This window comes from Aedes albopictus, chromosome 1 (genome assembly GCF_035046485.1).
Source record: "Aedes albopictus strain Foshan chromosome 1, AalbF5, whole genome shotgun sequence".
Lineage (NCBI taxonomy): Eukaryota > Metazoa > Arthropoda > Insecta > Diptera > Culicidae > Aedes > Aedes albopictus.
In genome coordinates this window covers 15116907-15137038 of record NC_085136.1, presented here as the reverse complement: position 1 = coordinate 15137038, position 20132 = coordinate 15116907, and the positions used below count along the sequence as shown (strand labels likewise).

The following is a 20132-nucleotide window of genomic DNA, read 5'->3' as shown; positions in this document are numbered from 1 at the left end:
GAATCAGCTTGCTGAATATTCGCCATGTGATAGCTGAGTTGGCAGTGGCCAGTCAATGCTTTGACCAGCATGCTGCAATTCTGCTTAGACAGATTAGTTAGATACTTCGCCACCCGTAGAGATGGCTCAGCACTATACAATTTGGTTTGACGACATGACTCCAAACTATTCCAGTATTGTTTGTGCTGAGTGGCAGCCCAGATGTCAATCTGAAGCTTTACCCAACACTTGGATACCGGAATAGCTGGCTCAGGACCAATGAAGTCATGTGATGCTCCAGTGCGAGCTAACTCATCAGCCAATTCATTTCCAGCGATGGAAGAATGGCCAGGTACCCATACAAGGTGAACAGCGTTTGCTGAATTCAGCTCCTCGATTTGAGTTCGACAAGCGATAACTATCTTCGACCTGGAGTTGGCCGAAGCAAGTGCTTTAATAGCAGCCTGGCTATCTGAACAGAAGTATATTACTTTGCCCATTACGTGCTGCTGAAGTGCTGATTGCACTCCGCACATAAGAGCAAAGATTTCGGCCTGAAAAACGGTGCAGTGTCTGCCAAGTGAATAAGACTGATACAGCCTTAGCTCACGAGAATAAACACCAGCACCTGCTCGACCTTCGAGAAGGGAGCCATCAGTGTAACATACGATGCCGTCTGAAATACTTCTCTCCAGATAACCAGATGTCCACTCTTCCCGGGAAGGGAATTTCGTGGAAAATGTCCTATATGGAAAATTACAAGCAATTGTAAGATCACTTGGAGCAAGGACAATTTTGTCCCAATTCACTAAAAGTGGAAACAACGAGGTGTGTGTTGATGTGCGGTTCACAGGAGTTTCCTCTAGTAGACCGAGTACCCGTAACCGGTAAGTGCAAGAAAGGGCTTCTTGTTTGAGATGAATGTGTAGTGGGGCAACGTCAAAGAGAACTTCGAGCGCTGCCGTAGGAGTTGAAGAGAACGCTCCAGACATCGCCATTAAGCACATCCTTTGGAGATGGCCTAATTTTGATTGGACCGTTCTCACTTCGCCCTTTTGCCACCACACAAGACATCCATAAGCCAATATTGGCCGAACCACAGTTGTGAAGATCCATTTGATATACTTGGGTTTTAGACCCCAAGTTGTACCAAAAGTACGCCGGCATTGCCCGAAGGCCATACAAGCTTTCTTGATTCTGAACTCAATGTGAGGTGTCCAGGAAAGCTTGGAATCAAGAATGACTCCAACGTACTTTACCTGTTCAGTCACATCGATTTCAGAATCAAAGAGACGCAAAGGTCGAACGCCATTACGGTTTCGCCTTTCCGTGAAAAGAACAATAGATGTTTTACTCGGATTAACCGAAAGGCCATATTGGCGACACCAACCCTCAACTACCTGAAGGGCGTTTTGCATCAGGTCGAAAAGGGTGCTGATGCACATACCAACTAACAATGTTAGGTAGTCGTCGGCAAAACCATAAGTAGGAAAACCGCTATTATTGAGTTGCCTCAATAGCGTATCTGCTACGAGATTCCACAAAAGCGGTGATAAGACTCCCCCTTGGGGGCATCCACAAACACTCAATTTCCTAATCCCTGCTAGACGCAATGTCGAGAAGAGATATCGGTTTTTGAGCATTTGGTGAATCCAATTGGAAATCATTGGAGATATACCATGACTCCGTGCGGCTTCCAATATGGCATCGAAAGGCACGTTGTCAAAGGCACCCTCGATATCTAAGAAAACACCCAAACAAGATTGCTTTTGAGCGAATGCTTTCTCGATATCGTAAACAACCTTGTGTAAAAGAGTCACAGTGGACTTACCAGATTGGTAGGCATGTTGGTTCACATGAAGAGGCACGTTGGCCAGATGAACATCACGGATGTGATGATCCACAATGCGTTCTAAGCATTTCAGAAGAAAAGAGGTCAAACTGATAGGTCTGAAACTCTTTGCTTCTTCATACGACGCACGACCCACTTTCGGAATAAACTTTACAGTAATATCCCTCCAGGATTTGGGATTATACCCTGTAGCAAAACTGCAAACAAGTAGTTTTTTCAAAACATGTTTGAAATAATCAAATCCCTTCTGAAGCAAAATAGGATAAATCCCATCTGCCCCAGGAGATTTGAAAGGAGCAAAGCTATTAAGAGCCCACTCAATCGATTCTATAGTTACAATACTCCGAGCCGAAGCTAAAGAATCATAACTACAAGAAAAGACATCAGGATCATCCGAAGATGTAATATCTACACATCCAGGGAAGTGTGTGCTGAATAAGCATTCCAGAACTTCCTCATCAGAGGAAGTCAGATCGCCATTTGGCAAACGAAGTTCGTTCACCCGGAAATCCTTAGATTTCGCAAGGATTTTGTTTAACCGACTGACTTCACTCAAGCTGGAAACATTTGTACAAAGGTTTTTCCAGCCGGATCGTTCAGCAGACCGGAGAGCTTTCCTGTAGGCCATGCGAGCCGACCTGAAAGCCTCCGAACCAGCCGAACGTCGTCTGTTCCAACTCTTTCTACATTGTTTCCTGAGTTTCGCCAGATCAGAGTTCCACCAAGGGGTTCCTCTTGTGATCTTCACAGACCGTAGAGGGCATGCTTCTTCAAAAGCTTCCATGATGAAGGTCGTTGTAGTATCAACGGCATCATCTAAATCACTTGGAGTGTCAATGGATGGTGAATATCCATGAAATTTGGCTGCAACCAAATCAGTATAAAGATCCCAGTTTGTTGACCGAGGATTCCTGAAACGCAATGTTTGCGAAGTAACATTTAAATGTTCAAAAAAGATGTAGCGATGGTCAGATAAAGATTCTTCATCGGACACATGCCAGTTGGTCAGCTCGTGACTAATTCTGCTAGAGCAAAGCGTTATATCTAACACTTCCTCTCTAGCAGATACCATGAAGGTTGGGCGGTTGCCTATGTTAAGTAATGCAAGATCTGTACTACTTAACCCTCTAATACCCAACCCCGCCTTTAGACGGGGTATAGTTTGAACATTTTTGTAATTTTTGTTTCGAGGGAAATCAAAATTTTTATATTTTTGGCTGATATTAAGGACTGTTTTGTATATCTCAAAATGGTTTTTGGTGTATTTGAAAGCGTATTTACATTTTTTTTAAATCATTGAAAAATTGATGTTTTGGTCACCTTTTAGAAGTCATTGTTTATTTTGTATTGAATCGCTACAATTAACATATTTTAAATTTTTCCAAAACCATTCTATCCTTGTTTAATAGTTTAAGGAGATTGAATACACTCTAAAATTATTTTCCTTAAAATTACACGGAAAATAAAATTTTCTGTGAAAAAAATTTAGAATAAAAATATTTCAACAATTATCATAAAATCTCAAAATGTTTTCATCCCAAAAAATCCGTACCCCAAATAGGCTTCCTGGAAAAATATAAAAGTGTGGGGATGTTCAAAAATAAAAATTAGAAAAATCAAAAACTGAAATTCACGAAATCGAGAATTAAAAAGAATCATCTTCCAAAACATGTTTAAATCGATTTTAGATGACGAAAAATGATATTTAGATCAAAATCAAAAATTTGGGTATTAGAGGGTTAAGTACTCCATCAAACTGGAGCCTCTCAAGTTAATGTCTGAGCTGCCCCAGATGATATGGTGAGCATTAGCATCACTGCCAACAATTAGCGGAAGGCCTTTTGAAGTGCAGTATGCGATGACTTGTTTGAAAGCATCCGTAGGGGATGGTTCATCATGCGGTAAATACACAGAACAATAGACGTATTTCCTGTTGAGGTTTCCAACAGATACATCAATTGTGATAGCACATACATCTCTGGTGGTTAGTTCAGAGATGAGTGTAGCAACTATTGCGTTGTTGACAAGCACACAGGCTCGAGGCATGACACGCGAGTTTGCCATTTCATGTTTACTGAAAGTGGCAAACACCGGGTTCACAAGGTTTCCTAGATAGAAATTTCCCTTACGAAAGTAAGGTTCTTGTACCAAGGCCACTTGGGCTGTACCATTTTGCATAAGTCTGCAAAGATTGATCGTTGCTGTTCTTTTATGCTGAAGATTGATCTGAGCTATCTTAACCGTAGCCACTACCCAAACTAGGTAAGATTAAACTCTTCGCAACAACAGCACAACAAAGAACAGCAACAATAAAACCAAATCGGTATCGATTGGAAAACGCCAAAGGCGAGGATACACAGAATACACTGTGTAGATCGCATAATGCGAAACCATATAGGTGAAAATTTAAACTAATTAACAACATCTTCATAATCCCGCCCTTATTTAGCCTCAAGTGAGACTAAAGAAGGGCAGCTGATTGTCTCGGAGAAACACAAGGTCCACTGCACCATTGCTCCGGTTAGCGCAGTAAGGGCTACATACTGTGGAGGGCGCCCTGGTACTCTACAGGCTCCGTTAGCGGTTAGGTTTTTATTAGACCCCCCTAGCCATTCATTCCTAGGCACGGTAAGCATAAAGCCGCATCACACCATGAATTAGGGGTCACCTGTTGGTGGATTCTTACCACCGGAACAGGCGGTCCGTAGTGTTATTCTTAGCCAATTGAGACAATCGCTACCGACACTACACAGCTATCTAGGCTGATCGAGAAAAGAAGTTAATATTGATGATCAACTTCATACGGACTCGAACAGCCGATAAAACGACGATCATGTCTAATTAAGTTGCGGGTGCTACTTGGGGAGGATCCTTGGAACGTCATTGAAGTTACCTCCTTTTTCTTCTCTAATCAAAGGGGGGGTTATTTGCTCAACAAACAGTTGGACGGGAGACCCAGGTAGTGTGGGATTGGGGACCTTCTCCTAAACCCTCAGACCCGACGCTACGTGTCTCCAAGCCCACCAAGAAGGCAGCTAGTACACATAAGGACTTGCCAAAATGAGGCCTTGATCTGCCACGGCCCTTACTGGAGACCCCTTTGCACCCGCGGGTTCTGATCGAACCCAGAAGACCGATATTACGATTGCGGTCGCTTATTCGCTTTAGTAGGTCGAGTTCGACCGCAGGGCACTGGTATGATCTACGTAGCTGACTCTGAACCCCTGGACCACCTCTTGTTCAGCGTCTGGGTTCGCCATTCCTAGAGCCTATACCAGCTGTAGTTTGTAGGTCTGAGACGGTTCGGGTGAATGCCGATGAAACGGCATTCTAGAGAAGCTTTTCTTAACGCATCCTCTGGAAAGATTGCCCGGGGTCATGTCTCCACCACATGTGGGATTCTGCCGTTTCCTCTAGACCTGAACAAACCGGACATTCGGGAGAATCCGCTTGACCGAAACGGTTTAGCTATTGTCTACAGCACCATCATCCGGGAGAGTGCCACTACAGCTGTGGAGGATCTCTTGTAGACATAATCAACGTGGCTACCGACGAAGGTAAGCTTATGCTTGCTTGGGAGTCGACCTCTCTGTCTGGAAGCCGAACCTGGTTACTCAAGAGACTATTGACATCCTCGGTGTTTCTACCGCTTCTGAACCTCTGGGGAGACTGCCTGTTCCAGGCATTTATATATAACAGATGCGAACATCCCGGGAGCTTCTGTAATAGCTACTTTTAAGACCAGGTACGGATCTCCGCCCAGACCTGGGGCCTTACCTACGCTAGGCAATTTTGCAATCCGCCGCATTGATGACCTTCCTCTTATCGATAGCCCCAGTCCCTGATCCTACGAAAGAGGGCCAAGGACTAGGATCATGACGCGGAAAGAGCCACTCGACGATCCTCTCCAACATCGCTGGAGACCGCTCTGTGAGAGCCATTAGTCCTCTTGTTTTGGTCATCACGATCCTGTAGACATCCCCCTCAAGGATTCGCATTGACATTCTGACAAACTCTCAAAGCAGGTTTTTTTGCTTGCCCTTATCTCGGTCTTCAGCGCGGTTTTGCAACGGCAAGCACCACCTGCCGTTCGTTTCGCTTTCCTCAGTTCGTGCTCGCTGTATCCACCAGTAAGCCGGTGGTCTCCCATTTCTAGGGTGGACTTGTTTAGCCATGGTCGTATCGCATGCACACGAGAGCACCTCTACCAGCTCGCCCCCACTCAGACCGAGTAGGTTTGGCTCAAGGCGGAGCGCCTCCCCAAACACCTCGTCGTTGAAGTATGATGTTCTCCACCTACGAGGGCTTGGCCTTGCCACCTCTTCTTTTACCCGCTGCCTGCTGTTGTTATAGTCGATACTGTAGCGAACCGTCAGGTGATAGCTGTGAGTGTAGGTATCGTCTACCCTCAGTTCAAACTACTTGTTAAAGCACTGTTTGCAGTTCAGAAGGAATTTCTCAGCCTATCTTGATGTATGGGAAATTCCTTGCCTGAATCGCTCAAGAAACCGGTTTTTCTTCGATCGCAGTACGCAGTAGCGAAGAAATGACAGCTCAAATGGCAGTCACCGAAGAAAGTTTCTGCCAGGAATCACTCAAGAAGTTTCTTGAGCGATTCCTTTCGAACTCGAAACTACGCTTAAGTCAGAACTACAAAAAGCAAAATCGACGATTGACTTCGCTCCGTTCCGACTTAAGGTACTCCTGGGGTACCATTAGGCAAATCGACATCTAGCATGGCATGTGCCTCTAACAGGATGAGACCCCGCTGATTCGTGAAACGGTTTCCCCATTACACGGCCCAGGCATTAAATTCACCCGCTATTACCACCGGCCTTCGCCCTGTTAGCACGGTCGTTATGCGGTCCAGCATTTGCGTGAACTGCTCGATCGGCCACCGCGGAGGCGCGTAACAGTTACAGAAGGAGACCCCGTTTACTTTGGCGACCACGAAGCCCTCATAGGTAGTAGACACCAACTCCTGGACGGGGTATTTACCCGTCGTCTATATCGCCGCCATTTTTCTGGACCCATCCGCGACCCAGTTTCCGTTGCCGGCGGGTACTCGGTATGGGTCCGCTATGATGGCGATATCCACCTCCTACTCAGAAACTGCCTGACAAAGCAGTTGCTGAGCCGCATCACAGTGGTTCAGGTTCAGCTGCGTTACCTGCACTGTGGTTTGTTGTTCACTGCGTCTTTCTTGAAGGCCGGGCACCTTGGACCACCCGTCGGATGTCTGTTGTTCACGGTTTTCCCGGTACAGATCATGCAAATGGGCGGACTCGTGCAGCTTTGGGCCTTATGACCTTCAGCGCCGCATCGCCTACACAGTTTGCGCCTGTCAGGGCCTTTGCAGTCCCACGACTTGTATCCTGGTTCCAGACACCTGAAGCAAACCTCTGGTGGCTCGTGGAATGTCAGGTGACATACGCACCAGCCCACCTTTATCCTCCCTACTTTAACGGACTTTTTAACGTCCGCCACAGGTAGCTGAACCAAAGCTATCTGCTTTTAACCCTCCTGGCCCCTTTCGTAGTCTAACGGGTGCGGCGGCCACCTGCACATCGCACTGTTGCCGCAGTGCTGTGACGAGTTTTCCACTTCGGTGATCTCGTCAATGTCTTTGACCTTCAGAGTCGCCTCATGTGTAAGAGCCCTCACCTCTACTCCATCACCAAGGACCTCTTCTGCCAGCCACTTGTAGGTGGCGCCCTTGTGATTCTTCTCACGCTTCAGCTCCAGGATCATTTGGCCCGTACGAGTACGTCTTATACTGCGTACGTCGGCTCCCAGACCGTCAAGCTTGGCGTCGCTTCTCATCGCCTTCAAGACATCCGAGTATTTGGACTGTTCCGTCTTGATGACGAGCGCGTCGCCTTTCTCGCGCTTGGCACGTACCCTCCTGCGCCTTGGCTTGGCTTCCTGCACTACTACCGGCGGATTCGTCTTCTTCTTCTTCTTCTTCTTCTTCTTCTTCTTCTTCTTCTTCTGCACTACCTTAGTCCAAGCAGGGTCCTCCCCTTGGTTCCTACTCTGTGGCTGCTGAGGGCTCACCAACGGTCGCAACCCCGTGTTCCCATCGTTCCGGGACGGCCAACCTTTTCAGGCCTACCCTTCCCAGCTTTCCGGAAACCCTGGCTGGGCTCCGACTTTCCGGCATTGTTGCCGACCTTCGGGGTAATCCTCACCTGACGGCTACCTCGCCCGCTTCTGCGCAGTCGCATCCACTTTTCTCGGAATACCTGCGAAGGAGAAGGCCTCCGTTTGGGTAAACTTAGGCACTTTCACCTCACAGGTTCCGCCGCTGCAGCAGTTAGCAACGTGAGTACCGAGTTCTCCTGCTTGGCAACATCGATCGTCACCCTAAGTCGAAACAAGGCCGTTTTCAGGTCCTTTCTTATATTCGACTTAGTAGACGCAAAGTCGATGATTTTGCCAAGCTGCTGCTCACCTCTATTGCAGACCGTCCTTTATTTTCTTAACTGACGGCCCTCAGCAGCCACACTCCGTCCATTATCTCCACCGGCTGGCTTGCCGGGAAGTGGACTGGAGCCTGACTCCGCACTTCTCCTTTTCGGAGACCTCATCAACCCGCTTCTTGCGAAGGGGTTAATCGCACCCCTACTTCCTGCACCTGAGTTTTGATTATTTTTATTTTTGGTATTCATGTTTTAATTACACGAGTAGCACGGGAAAGAAGGTCCACCACTAGGGTGGGGCTTATTTCAAAAAATCTCTCCGATATATGATTTCCCAAGTGGAAAATGATCTACTAGTCGAAATAAGTCAGCTGTACAAAAATGAGCGATTTCGGTTGATATTTAGGGGTGGCGCAAAGGGTTCAAGTGAAATTTTTGCTAGCACAAACTTTCACAAATCATTTCAAATTTAATTTTCAAACTTATTTTTTCTAGACTAAATCGATGATTCTAGAACCCAATTGGACCAAATTTGTGCTCAAAATTGCGATATCTCTACTGGTTTCTGAGATATTTGAAAAAAATGTAGTTTTTCAGTATTTTTTGGGTTTGGTACCAAAATAAGACATTTTTCTCAAATATCTCGGAAAGTGGAGATATCGCAATTTTGAGCACAAATTTGGCCCAATTGGGTTCTAGAATCACCGATTTAGTCTAGAAAAATTAAGTTTGAAAATTAAATTTGAAATGATTTTTGAAAGTTTGTTCTAGCAAAAATTTCACTTGAACCCTTTGCGCCACCCCTAAATATCAACCGAAATCGCTCATTTTTGTACAGCTGACTAATTTCGACTAGTAGATCACTTTCCACTTGAGAAATCATATATCGGAGAGATTTTTTGAAATTAGCCCCACCCTAGTCCACCACGCCAGAGCCCTGCATTAACGCGGTAAGGGACAGCTTACTGTGGGGGGTGCCCCGGTACCCCAGAGGCTCCGTTAAAGCAGCATCTTTTACACCCCCTCGATCATTCATTCCTGGGCACGGGTCGCTTGACACCTTGAATTGGGTTTAGTAGTCCTATCATTAGCCGGAGATTACGCGGCTGACTCGCAAGCGGGGGGGTTCGTCAGGCCCCAGGACTATAGTCCCTGCTGCCGTAAACTTCGTCTGGTAGCTCCTCATATGACGGCTGCCTCATACGCTTCTGTGAATGCTTGTCAAAAGCAGTGGCATCCGCCGCACTCTTTAGGCTACCCGCGAAAACGAAGACCTCCATCTGGGTTCTGCTGCTGCTGTAGTTTCCATGGGTTTCCCATGGTCTTGCTTGGCTTCCGTCATTGACTTTCAAAGTCGCATCAGGGCCGGCAAAGTCAGGATGCAAAGTCAATGATGCAAGCAAGCTGCTGCATGACCACATCCATTGCAAAGAACCAATCTCTAATCTTATTGATGGCCCTCATCAACAACTAACCTCGTATTTACCGCTACTTATTGTTTTTTTGTTTATTGTTTGTTAAGGCCATTTTTGAATCCCGCGAATTGCACGGGAAAAGAAGTCCGAGGTCCGCCTCGCCAGAGCCCTGCAATAACGCGGTAATCGACAACGTACTGTGAGGGGTTTTTGAGAGTTTCAAGGGACGGGGCTTCAGGGGGCTCTAGTAGGGTGCAAGAGAACCCTACGGGGGTCTCTGGGTTGAGAGACGTTTCAGGTGGCTCGTTTCAAGTAAAGTCTACGGGGGTCTCAGACAAGTTTCTGAGGGGTTTCAAATCATTTCAAGGGTTTTCTGGTGGCTGAAAGGTACTTCAGATAGAGTTTTATGGAGATTTCTATGTATCACGCTGGCTGGATGGCATTTTGAGAGGTTTCCGGGAAGGTTCAGAGTTTAAGGGAAGTCTGCGAGATTCTCAGGAGTGTTTCTGAGCGGTTTCAAGGCGTTGCAATACGACGTCTGAAGTTTTTTCGACAGCCAGCATTTCAAGAGGTATCAGGCGGTCAGAAGGGGAGTCAGTAGAGTTTGAGATAAGTCTACGAGGTTCTTTTGAGTTCTGAGCAGTTTGAAAGCGTTTGAAAGTGTTTTTTGTGGATTTCGGGAGGTTAAGCGAGCTTCAATAGAGTTTAACAGTTGCCTACAAGGATCTCAGGGGGGGGGGGGGTTGGTTTCTTGAAAGTTTATAGGCGTTGGGGCGTTAAGCTTCGGGGAGTAATGAAAGTCTATGGGAATCTGAGGAGGGTTTCTGAAGGATTCACGATCTGTCAAGGCGTATTCATAGGTTTTATCAGCGATTACTCAAGTATGACGTCCATAATTTTTGCGGGAACTTCAGATCCCCCCATTTAAGTCACGCTTTTTCGTATACCTAAGAGATAAAGTGTCACTTTTTCTCAGACTCCCCGTTTCCCTTGAACAATTGACGTCATGTATGAATGACCCATTCGAGTCCCTCCCGTTCCAACTCGAGTTAAACGCTCTTCAACTCCCTCCTTTGTCCCTAAACCGTAAACACTGACGGAAACCTCACTTAAAGTCTCTTAATAGGGCACTGCACGCCGCAGTTGTTATGAGAAAATTTTTATTGAGATTTCATGGCCTTGTTGCCAACAATCTAAACTTGGGAAAATTTTGTGCGCGCTGAGAAGTTTGCTAAGTTGTGACTTGCTGGTAATATTTTTCCATGAGCTTCTGCTGAGCTACTCCTAGAAATTCCATTCGGGATTTTTCTTATTCAGATATATAGTCCGGAAATCTTCCAGGAGTTACTTCTGAGGTCCCTTAGGTCCCTGAGATCTCTGAGCTTCTGTAAAGATTCATCCAGGGATTAGTTTAGAATTCCTTCGGAGGTTCCCTTTGAGATTCTTCCAGAAGCTTCTTCTGAGATACCAAAAGCGATTCCAACTAAAATTCTTCCAGGAGTTCTCCTGGAATTCCATCTAGGATTCTCCCAAGAATTCCTGGATTCCTCTAGGAAGCCCATATGAGATTTCCCCAGGAATTCTCCTCGAATTCCTCCAGGCGTTACTTCCACGGGTTCTCCAGAAACGTATTCCAGCATTCCTACAAGATTTCCCTCTGGGGGTTTTCAACGGAGTTCCTTCCGAGATAATTTCAGCGGTTCATTCAGATTTCATTCAGAAGTTCCTCTGTGATCCTTCCAGGAGTTTTTTTCTTAGATGCCCAAATTGGTTTCATCTGGGACTCTTCCCAGCAGTGATTTCGGGAAATTTTCCAAAAACTCCTTCCGGAATTTCCACAGAGATTCCTCCTAGGATTCCTCCAGGCATTCTTTCCAGTATTCCTCCGAGAATTCATCCGGATTTTTTCCGTAAATTCCTTCCGAGATTCATCCAGCAGTTTCTTCTGAGATTCATGTTGAAGTTACTTTAGGAATGTCTAATGGAGTATTTCCTAATATTCTTCCTGTTCCTTTTGGAATGTCTTTAGCAGTTTTTTGCTGGTATTCCACAATGAATTATTGAAGAAATGTTATACTTAAAGGAACTGTTAGAGGAAACCCAGAAGGAACGTCTGGAAGAATTTCTTAAAAATTTTTTTGGTGGAATTATTCAAGGAATTGCTGTGGGAGTTCAATAAGCAACTTTTGAAAGAACATCTCCTGGAGTAATTCCGTAATGTTTTCCATAAAAAAAATAATATTCGCAATAAATTCCGTGAGGATTTTTATTGGAAATCCCAAATAAAATCCCGGGAGTATTGCATCGGGATTTGCAGGAATTCCACCAGGAACTCCTAAAGAACACGCGGTAGTAGTTCATGTAAGAATTCCTCTAGGAGTTTCTGGCAGAATTTCGCACGGTCTTCTTGGAGTGATCTCCGATGGACGTCCTGCAGAAAAATCGAAGCAAAATCGAAAAAAAAAACACTTCTGGAGAAGTTGCGCAAGGGACTTCTGAATGAAACCTGGATAATGATTCCCGGGTGAAATTTCTGGAGAAATTTCGGGAGCTAAGGAGGAACTCTTTGTGGAATCCCTAGAGGAATTCCTAGAGAGAACCATGAAGGAATTCCTGGAAGAAATATTCATGCCAAAGATAACTCTTAGAGGAACCATATTCCCGGAAAGATGAGTCTTAGAAAGAATTCCGGGGAAAATGCTGGAAGGAATTCCTAGAGCATTCCCGGAAGGAATTCTAGAAAAAGGATTTTGGAACGAACCACTTTAGAAATCCTAGGAACCTCTTCTGGATTCTCATAAGAAACTTCTGGAACCATCTCAGAAGAAACTTATGAAGGAATCCTGAATAAACTACCAAAAAATTCTCCGAAGAAATTTCCTGAAAAATTCTGGAATACGTTTCTGGAGAAACCACGGAAGAAATTCCTGTTGATATCCCAGAAAGAATTCCCGGGGGAATCTCAGAAGATGTCCTTGGGTAAATCGAGGAACGAATTCCTAAAGGGATTTCGGATGAAACTTCTACAGTAATCTTGGAAGTCCTGGAGAAGGGATTCCCCGAGAGAACAGCTGGGGGAATCTCAGTTACGATCTTTTTTCTTTCTCATACACCAAAATGCTATATGATTATTCTAAAAACGAGATTCCGATCGAAGGCTCGGAGGGTCAAGTCACAAACACCGGTTCCATTTGGCCGAAAAATAAATGATGTACTTAAGTGACCATACCACTGTTCCCAGCCTCAGTATAACTTGAAAGAACAGCCTATGAGTCAAAGAAGGAAAAATTAGTGATAAAATATAGGCAGTTTCAACGCCAACTAATCTCTGAATATAAAACTAGAAAGAATAGCCTATGCTTGAAAGACGGAAATATTTCTGATGATCATATTGGCAGTTAGAATGTCAACAACTTCTTCTGAATTCCTTTGATCACGATTCGGCCAAACGGCATTCGGCAAAATGACCCTTTCGGCCAGATGGCATTCGGCCAAATTGCATTCGGTCAAATGGCCGGACACCACAAATACCAATCAACTCAGTTCGACGAATTGAGCCAATGCCTGTATGTGTGTGTACGTAATAGGTCACTCACTTTTAACCCTCGAGCAGTCGCGTCTTTGACTACCTGCAACGACGCCACGCTCACGCTATATACCAAAAGCGTGCATTTTTTATGGTGCGTGTACTCAGTACACGACGCGACCGCTCCCGGGTTAAGACACTTCTCATTGACCGATTTTATGCGTTTTAGCACGAATCGAATTGGAAGGCTACCGCATTGTTTGCTATTGAAAATAGTTCGGATCGGTCGAGGCGTTCCGGAGTTATGGCCATTTTAGTGATTTGGACCAGCACCGGTGGAACTGCCAATATAAAAAACTGAATCAAACCCCATCATGCGACACATCAAATGGCGCCGAATTTTGTAACCTTTGACATCGTTGAAAAATTATGTGCAGAGTTCATCAATTGAGGCCAGAAAATCCATGACGTCAGCCCAAAATGTAAGATGGTGGCCTAAAACCCAAAATGGCGGCTCATAAGACAATATGGCAGCTGTGTCAAGGAGTTTCAGGCTCTAAAACCATGCAATATGGGTCTATTTGGTATGGAGAAGATATCCTGAGCCTAAACATGGCGAGCAGAATATTCAAGATGGTGGCCGAAATTCCAAAATGGCGGCGAAAAGTCTATGATAATGGCGCAAAATTCAAAATGACGACTGTTTTAATAAGTTTCAGGCTCTAAAACCATGATATACGGGTATATTTGGCATGGGGAAGATTACCGGAGTTTGAATATGACGACCACAATATCCGAAATGGCGGCCGAAAAATGTAAGATGGCAACCCCAACAGCGGCTGCTTAAGGAGTTTAAAACCATGCAAGATGGGTACATTTGATATGAGGAAGATTTCCGGAGTCTAAATATAACGACCAGAATATCCAAGATGGTAGCTCAAAATTCAAGATGGCGGCTGCTTTAAGAAGTTTTAGGTATACTTAAACTGCAATCAGAATATCCAAGATGGCAGCACAAAGTTCAAGATGGCGCCTAACAATTCAAGATGGTGGCTATTTTAAGGAGTTTGAGGCTCTCAAACCATGTAATAAGGGTATATTTTGTATGGGGAAGATCTCCGGAGTCTTAATATGGCGGCCAGAACATCCAAGATGGCGGCCAAAAATTCAAGATGGCGGATGTTTAAGGAGATTTAAGCACTAAACTGTGATATATTGGTATCTTTGGTATGGGGAATAGAGTGGGTCAACGTTGTATGGAGAAACTTAAAATTTGATCGTATCAACCCGGAACAAAGCTTTTTCAATCTATATTAGCGTCCAAAACAACTGTGCAAAATTTGGGAGCGATTGGTTGCGTCCCCGTATTCCGCATTGCGATTGAAATTTGTATGGAAATTAGTATGGGAAAACATACTTTTTTGCATTTTACTCATAGGTTAATTTTTTTTTGTCTAAAACCATGTAACTAATAACGTCAAGGTATAGCCTAGGATATTCTGAAAAACTTTGCCGAAGACCGCAAAGTGATGCGACGCTTGTGAAAAAAGTTATTCACCTGGTAACTTAGGCTAAAACTTGAGATTTTATTATTGATGTTATTCCTTTACATGTTAAACGTTAAGCACCACCGGGCAATCTGTACGTTATAACTTTTTTCACAAGTGTCGGATCACTTTGCGGTCTTCGGCAAAGTTTCTCGGCATATCCTAGGCTATACTTCAACGTCATTAGTTAAATTGTTTTAGACGAAAAATTTCAATTTATGAGAAAAATGCAAAAAAAAAACACGTTTTCCCATAGTAAATTCCATACAAATTTCAATCGCAATGCGGAATACGGAGACGCAACCAATCGCTCCCAAATTTTGCACAGTTGTTTTGGACGCTAAAAGGAATCGAAAAAGCTTGGTTCCAAAAAATCGACTTTATTGACCCAGTCTAATAGGGAATATGCCCAGAGCTCAGATTTGGCGACCAGAATATCCAAGTTGGCTTCCCAAAATCCAAGATAACGACCCAAAGTTCCGGCGGCTGTTTTAAAAAGCTTTAGATTCTTAAACCTTGTAATAAGGGTATATTTGGCATGAGGAAGATGTCCGGATTCCAAAAATGGCGAATAGAACATTTAAGATGGCTTCCTAAAATCTGAAATGATGACCCAAAATTGTCGCATCTTATATCTGTAACCGTGCACTATATTGTCAAACTTAGTCATTTTGTATGAAAAACGACTGGTGTTCTTATTGTTTTATCCGACACTGTTTGCTACAATGTAACTATGTAAAGAGGTCAAATTTTGCAGGATTTGTGCAACCAAAGGTTATGAAATATAGCCTAGGGTGTGCGAAAAAAAAACTTTGCAGAAGACAGCTAAGTGATCTGACGCATGTGAAAATGCCATACCGCAGCTTGAAATTATAATCTTGGTATTCATTGGTTTCAGTGATTGTGAAGGTGATCAACAGTCAACTGATAGGATTGATATAGTTCAGCTCTGTCTATTCGTTGAACATAATATCGGAATATGTATCATCCGTAAATTTATGGATTAGAAAATGACTATGTAAAGACTTTGTAGGGCATATAGAAAAATGTCGATTTCGGCAAAGTTCTTCAGGAAGTCAAAACCTAGCAAGTGATTCAACATTTAGATGGTGATTTCACCGCTAAGTGGCGCTAGTTGTCAAGTTAAATTTTAAACTTCTCAAGCTCATAGAAAAGGTTCGTCTTCGGCAAAGTTCTTCGGGAAGTCAAGAGCTATCTAGTGAATTAACAATTAGTTTGTGATTTCACCACTAGGGGGCGCTAGTCATCAAGTAAATTTCCAAACTTCTCTATCTCGGGATTTGAAGCAGATAGAAACGTGTCGTCTTCGGCAAAGTTCTTCAGGAAGTCAAGAGCATTGTGGTGATAAAATAAAAGTGTTCCTGCTAGGTGCTGCTAGTTGTTAAAGTTTTAAACGTTTCCATCTCGGATTCCATATCAGGTAGAAAAGTGTTATTTTTGGTAAACCTCTTCAGAAAGTATAGAACAACCTGGTGATTCAGCAATCAGTAGGTAGTTCGCCGCTACGTGGCGGTATTTTCTATCTGCTCTGGATCCCGAGCTAGGGAAGTTTGAAACTTTTCTTGACGACTAGCGCCACCTAGCGACGAAATCACAAACTAATTGGTGAATCACCAGATTGTTCTTGACCTACTGAGCAACTTTGCCGAAGACAGCTTTGTTCCAAACCAAGTACATAGATCTTGAGATATCTCATGTGATAACTTATGAGTGCTTCTACTGGCGAGTGATCATAAGCAACCACTTCTGCATAGCGCCTCTATTGGCCAAATTGTCAACTAATCGAATCATAGTTCGCATTGTGTGATAGATCTATTCTAGTACAACTTTGCCAAAAAAGTATGATGCTATTTTGTAATACTACTGAGATATTCGCTCACACCCCTAATTAGGCGAAATCCCATTAGCTCTGGGATTCCTACAACAAGGACTGCCGTGTAATAGGAATCCGTGTAATAGTTGACCGTCTATATGGAAGCCGAGTAGTAGGAGTCTAGACTGTATATTTGTTGCTTTTCTAAATCAAGTAGGAATAATCAGGATTCTGGAATACTACGGCTACCGTTGATAAAAGGATCTTGAGAACATATTAAATATTGATATCAAATTTTGACGAGAAAGGCACTATCACCACTAGGTGGATTAGTCCGAGATTTTTAGAGATGTAGAACCTTCAGAAAGATGCCCAGAGTAAACTTCTAAAATAATCCCGAATAAACCCTTGGAAGTATACGAGGAAATCCCAGAGTGAACTCTTTAAAAGGAGGAATCCTACAAAGACCTCTTGGAGAAATTCCAGGATTTTTGGAGCTGGATGATTTAGACTTGGCAAACAGTCCACCCCACGTATAATCCATAAAAGTGCTTTGAATGAGCTGCTCACTTACCTATTAATCGAAGAAACGCTCGGCACGTTGTCATGAACGCAGATCCCGTCCGCGAGCAGCTTGTCCCGAATCTCCCACGCAAACATGGTCGGATTCTGCAGCTTGTAGGCCGCTATTGCATCCACAACCGGTGGCGTAGCCACCTTCGGTTTCGATCCCCCAATGACACCCGCCTTGAAGCTTCCCGTTTCGTAGTATCTAAAAGAAAAGGCGTGGAAAGAATGTCAGTTGCTTAGTAACCTGTTGATCCACAGTAGGCCGCCGCATGAACCGAACCTGGACAGTATCTTCGAGACGCAGCCATGGCTGACGCGCAGTTGGCGGGAAATGTCGCAGGGCCGGATGCCGTTGTGGGCGAGCTCGACGATCCGCTGCCGCACCAGGTCCGGCAGGGGGCGCCCATTCACGAAAACTCCACCCAGCTGGTTAACTCCACCGTGACCTATCGGGGGCAGCACCGGACGAAAGAGAGCACGAAAATAAACAAACCACGAGCGACAGCGCGGCAGTGGCAACGGGGAAGAAAGTTCGATTAGTAACAGTTCGACCCAGTTTGGGGGTTTGCATAAATTTTCTTGTTAATTAAATTAAAGTTTGTAAATTGGGTAGGTAAATGCAAGCGAACATATGGGAAATCTGAGGAACACATTAGTAAATATAAATGTAACGGCTTTTCCTTGTGGGAAGAAACAGAAAATTAAAGAAAACACATATTCATGTATGTAAATGAGGAGAGCCAGTGGCTAAAAGAACGGAGAGAAAAAAAAAGTTCAAAAAATGTTAATCAAAAAACGAAATATACACACAAACAAAGGCGCGCAATAGACAAGATGTTCGCATTCACAAACAGGAGCCTTTGGGTGGTTTGCATGTAAAATTGTGTATGGAGGTGACTTGGACGGACCGACGGCGACGAACGGATGTGGCTACAAAAGCAATACAAAAAAAGCAGCACACATTCCCATCGAACGCTAGGCTAGGTAGGGTAGGAGCCGTTGTCGTCGGGTCGGGCCGGGCGGTCGGGTAATCATAAATTATATCGAAATAAAAGAAACAACAGCAGCAACAGCAGTGTCCGAACAGGAAGAGTTCAACGCATATTAAAAGGGGGATTTAAATGCGAGGGATCGACCTGGGCCGGCACGGGATCGCAGTAGTCGCGGAAGGTCACCGCCACCTTCGATCGTGTGCTGTTGCTGTTGCTGATGGTGCTGTGTCAGGTTCTTTTCAATGTGCTCCTCGTTGCCTTTAAAAATTAAGCCTGCTTTGCTGATTAGGGACAGCAGGAAACGAGGAAATAACATTTTCCCCTTTTTTAGTGTAAATGTAATATTGTTTTTGTAAGGCAGTCTTCGTTGAAGACCGATCTTCATTCATCATCAACGGTCTGCAAGCGATCAATGGTGATCATGTCGATGACGATGGTGATTGTTACCACCGGCGTTTGAAGGGTTAACGATATAGAAGAAAAATCGAAACTGTAATACATACAACATTAGTTTCCTCTAGGAATTTTGTAGAAAAGACAGAAATTTATCTTATTAAAATACAAATATGTAATTGTTTTTGTTCAGTATATATTGTTTTACCACAGACAAACATACGTATCACTTGGAACAAAGTGCGATTAAAATCATCGTCACAAAACTATAATCGCCCAATGCTAATTACGCTGTGTTTTGCAAACCCACTGAGTAGATGGTGGTAGTGAGCAAACGTCAAACAGGAGCAAAAACGGTGCGAGCGCCATGAGTGAGAGATTTGTGAACTACAGAATATTTCTGGAGCTCGATTTGAATAGGTCGTATGTGCTCTTGTCGATTAAAAATTCGATCAGTTGGATTTACTTATTGTAGCGAAAACCGTTGAAATTGAACAAAGTTGATACATACAGCAGAATCCTCACAAAATAAGCTTTCCGTTCCATCATTTTAAGTCTCAAAAATATCTTCCATGTTGCTACAATAACTGAAATAAACTGATCGAATTTTATATCGACAAAAGCACATACGACCTTTTTAAATCGAGCTCCAGATTTGAATATTCCGTTAAAAATGGAAACTATGGGAAGCGGGTAGAGTAAGACGTCTGCTTATATGTGGTTTTATGTTAGATTGAACTTAATGAGGATTTTAGTTACAGTAGTCGAAAACAAATTTGTTCACAAATTTTTCGATACTTTGTACTATTGTAGACAATTTTTCATGAAATATATTACAGATATTCTGTTTTGACATGAATCTGCAATGACGACTAGCATGATAAAATTATAAGACAAAATATGCTGTTTTTCGATACTTCGATCTTGAATTCTCACATATCTCTTAATGATTTCGAAATGTTAATTGACAAGAAACGATGAAATTAAAGTTGATTCCGTGTTTAAAGGTAAATATGATTTAACCGAGCCGAGCAAAGGCGGATATCAAAATGATAACAAGTTCGGTTACCTGGTTATCATTCGTTTGATAATTGAGTTTGTTATCATTTTGGTTGAATTAAGAGCCAACATAATAACAATGATTACTCAAATTTACTCCCCGAATACCAAAATTATGAAATAAGTTAAGCTATCATTGAGTTCTAGTTGATAACTAAGGCACCGTCCACAAATTACGTAACGCTCTAGGGGGAGGGGGGGGGAGTATGGCCGAGCGTTACGGTCCATACCAAAAACAAAATGGGTTTTCATACAAAAAAGCGTTACGGAGGGGGGAGGGGGGTCTAAAAATCTCGATTTTAGCGTTACGTAATAAATGGATGCTGCCTAATTGTGTTATACAATATTTTGTTCAAAATTACATTTAGTTATCCATACGAAAAAAGACATCTGATAGATAATAGGTTTTGTTATCAGCTTGTTATCATTTAGAGCTATTTTATCGACCAAAACAGTGAAAACCTACTTTATCGACATCGCCTGCAATTGAAAAAAAATTAGAGAGAGAGAGAGAGAGAGAGAGAGAGAGAGAGAGAGAGAGAA

At 43.6% G+C, this 20132-nt stretch overlaps 1 protein-coding gene across 3 annotated transcripts in view; it reads right to left on the bottom strand.

Annotated features, from left to right (window-relative positions):
* Positions 1-20132, bottom strand: part of LOC109415389 (paired box protein Pax-2a) — an 83116-nt gene that overhangs the window by 5196 nt on the left and 57788 nt on the right. For all 3 annotated transcript variants that reach the window (XM_019689257.3, XM_029855214.2, XM_029855215.2), the window contains 2 exons: positions 17426-17591; positions 17150-17347 (listed from right to left, as the gene is read on the bottom strand). In XM_019689257.3, coding sequence (XP_019544802.2) covers positions 17150-17347; positions 17426-17591 — 364 coding nt within the window. The remainder of the gene's footprint in view (positions 1-17149; positions 17348-17425; positions 17592-20132) is intronic.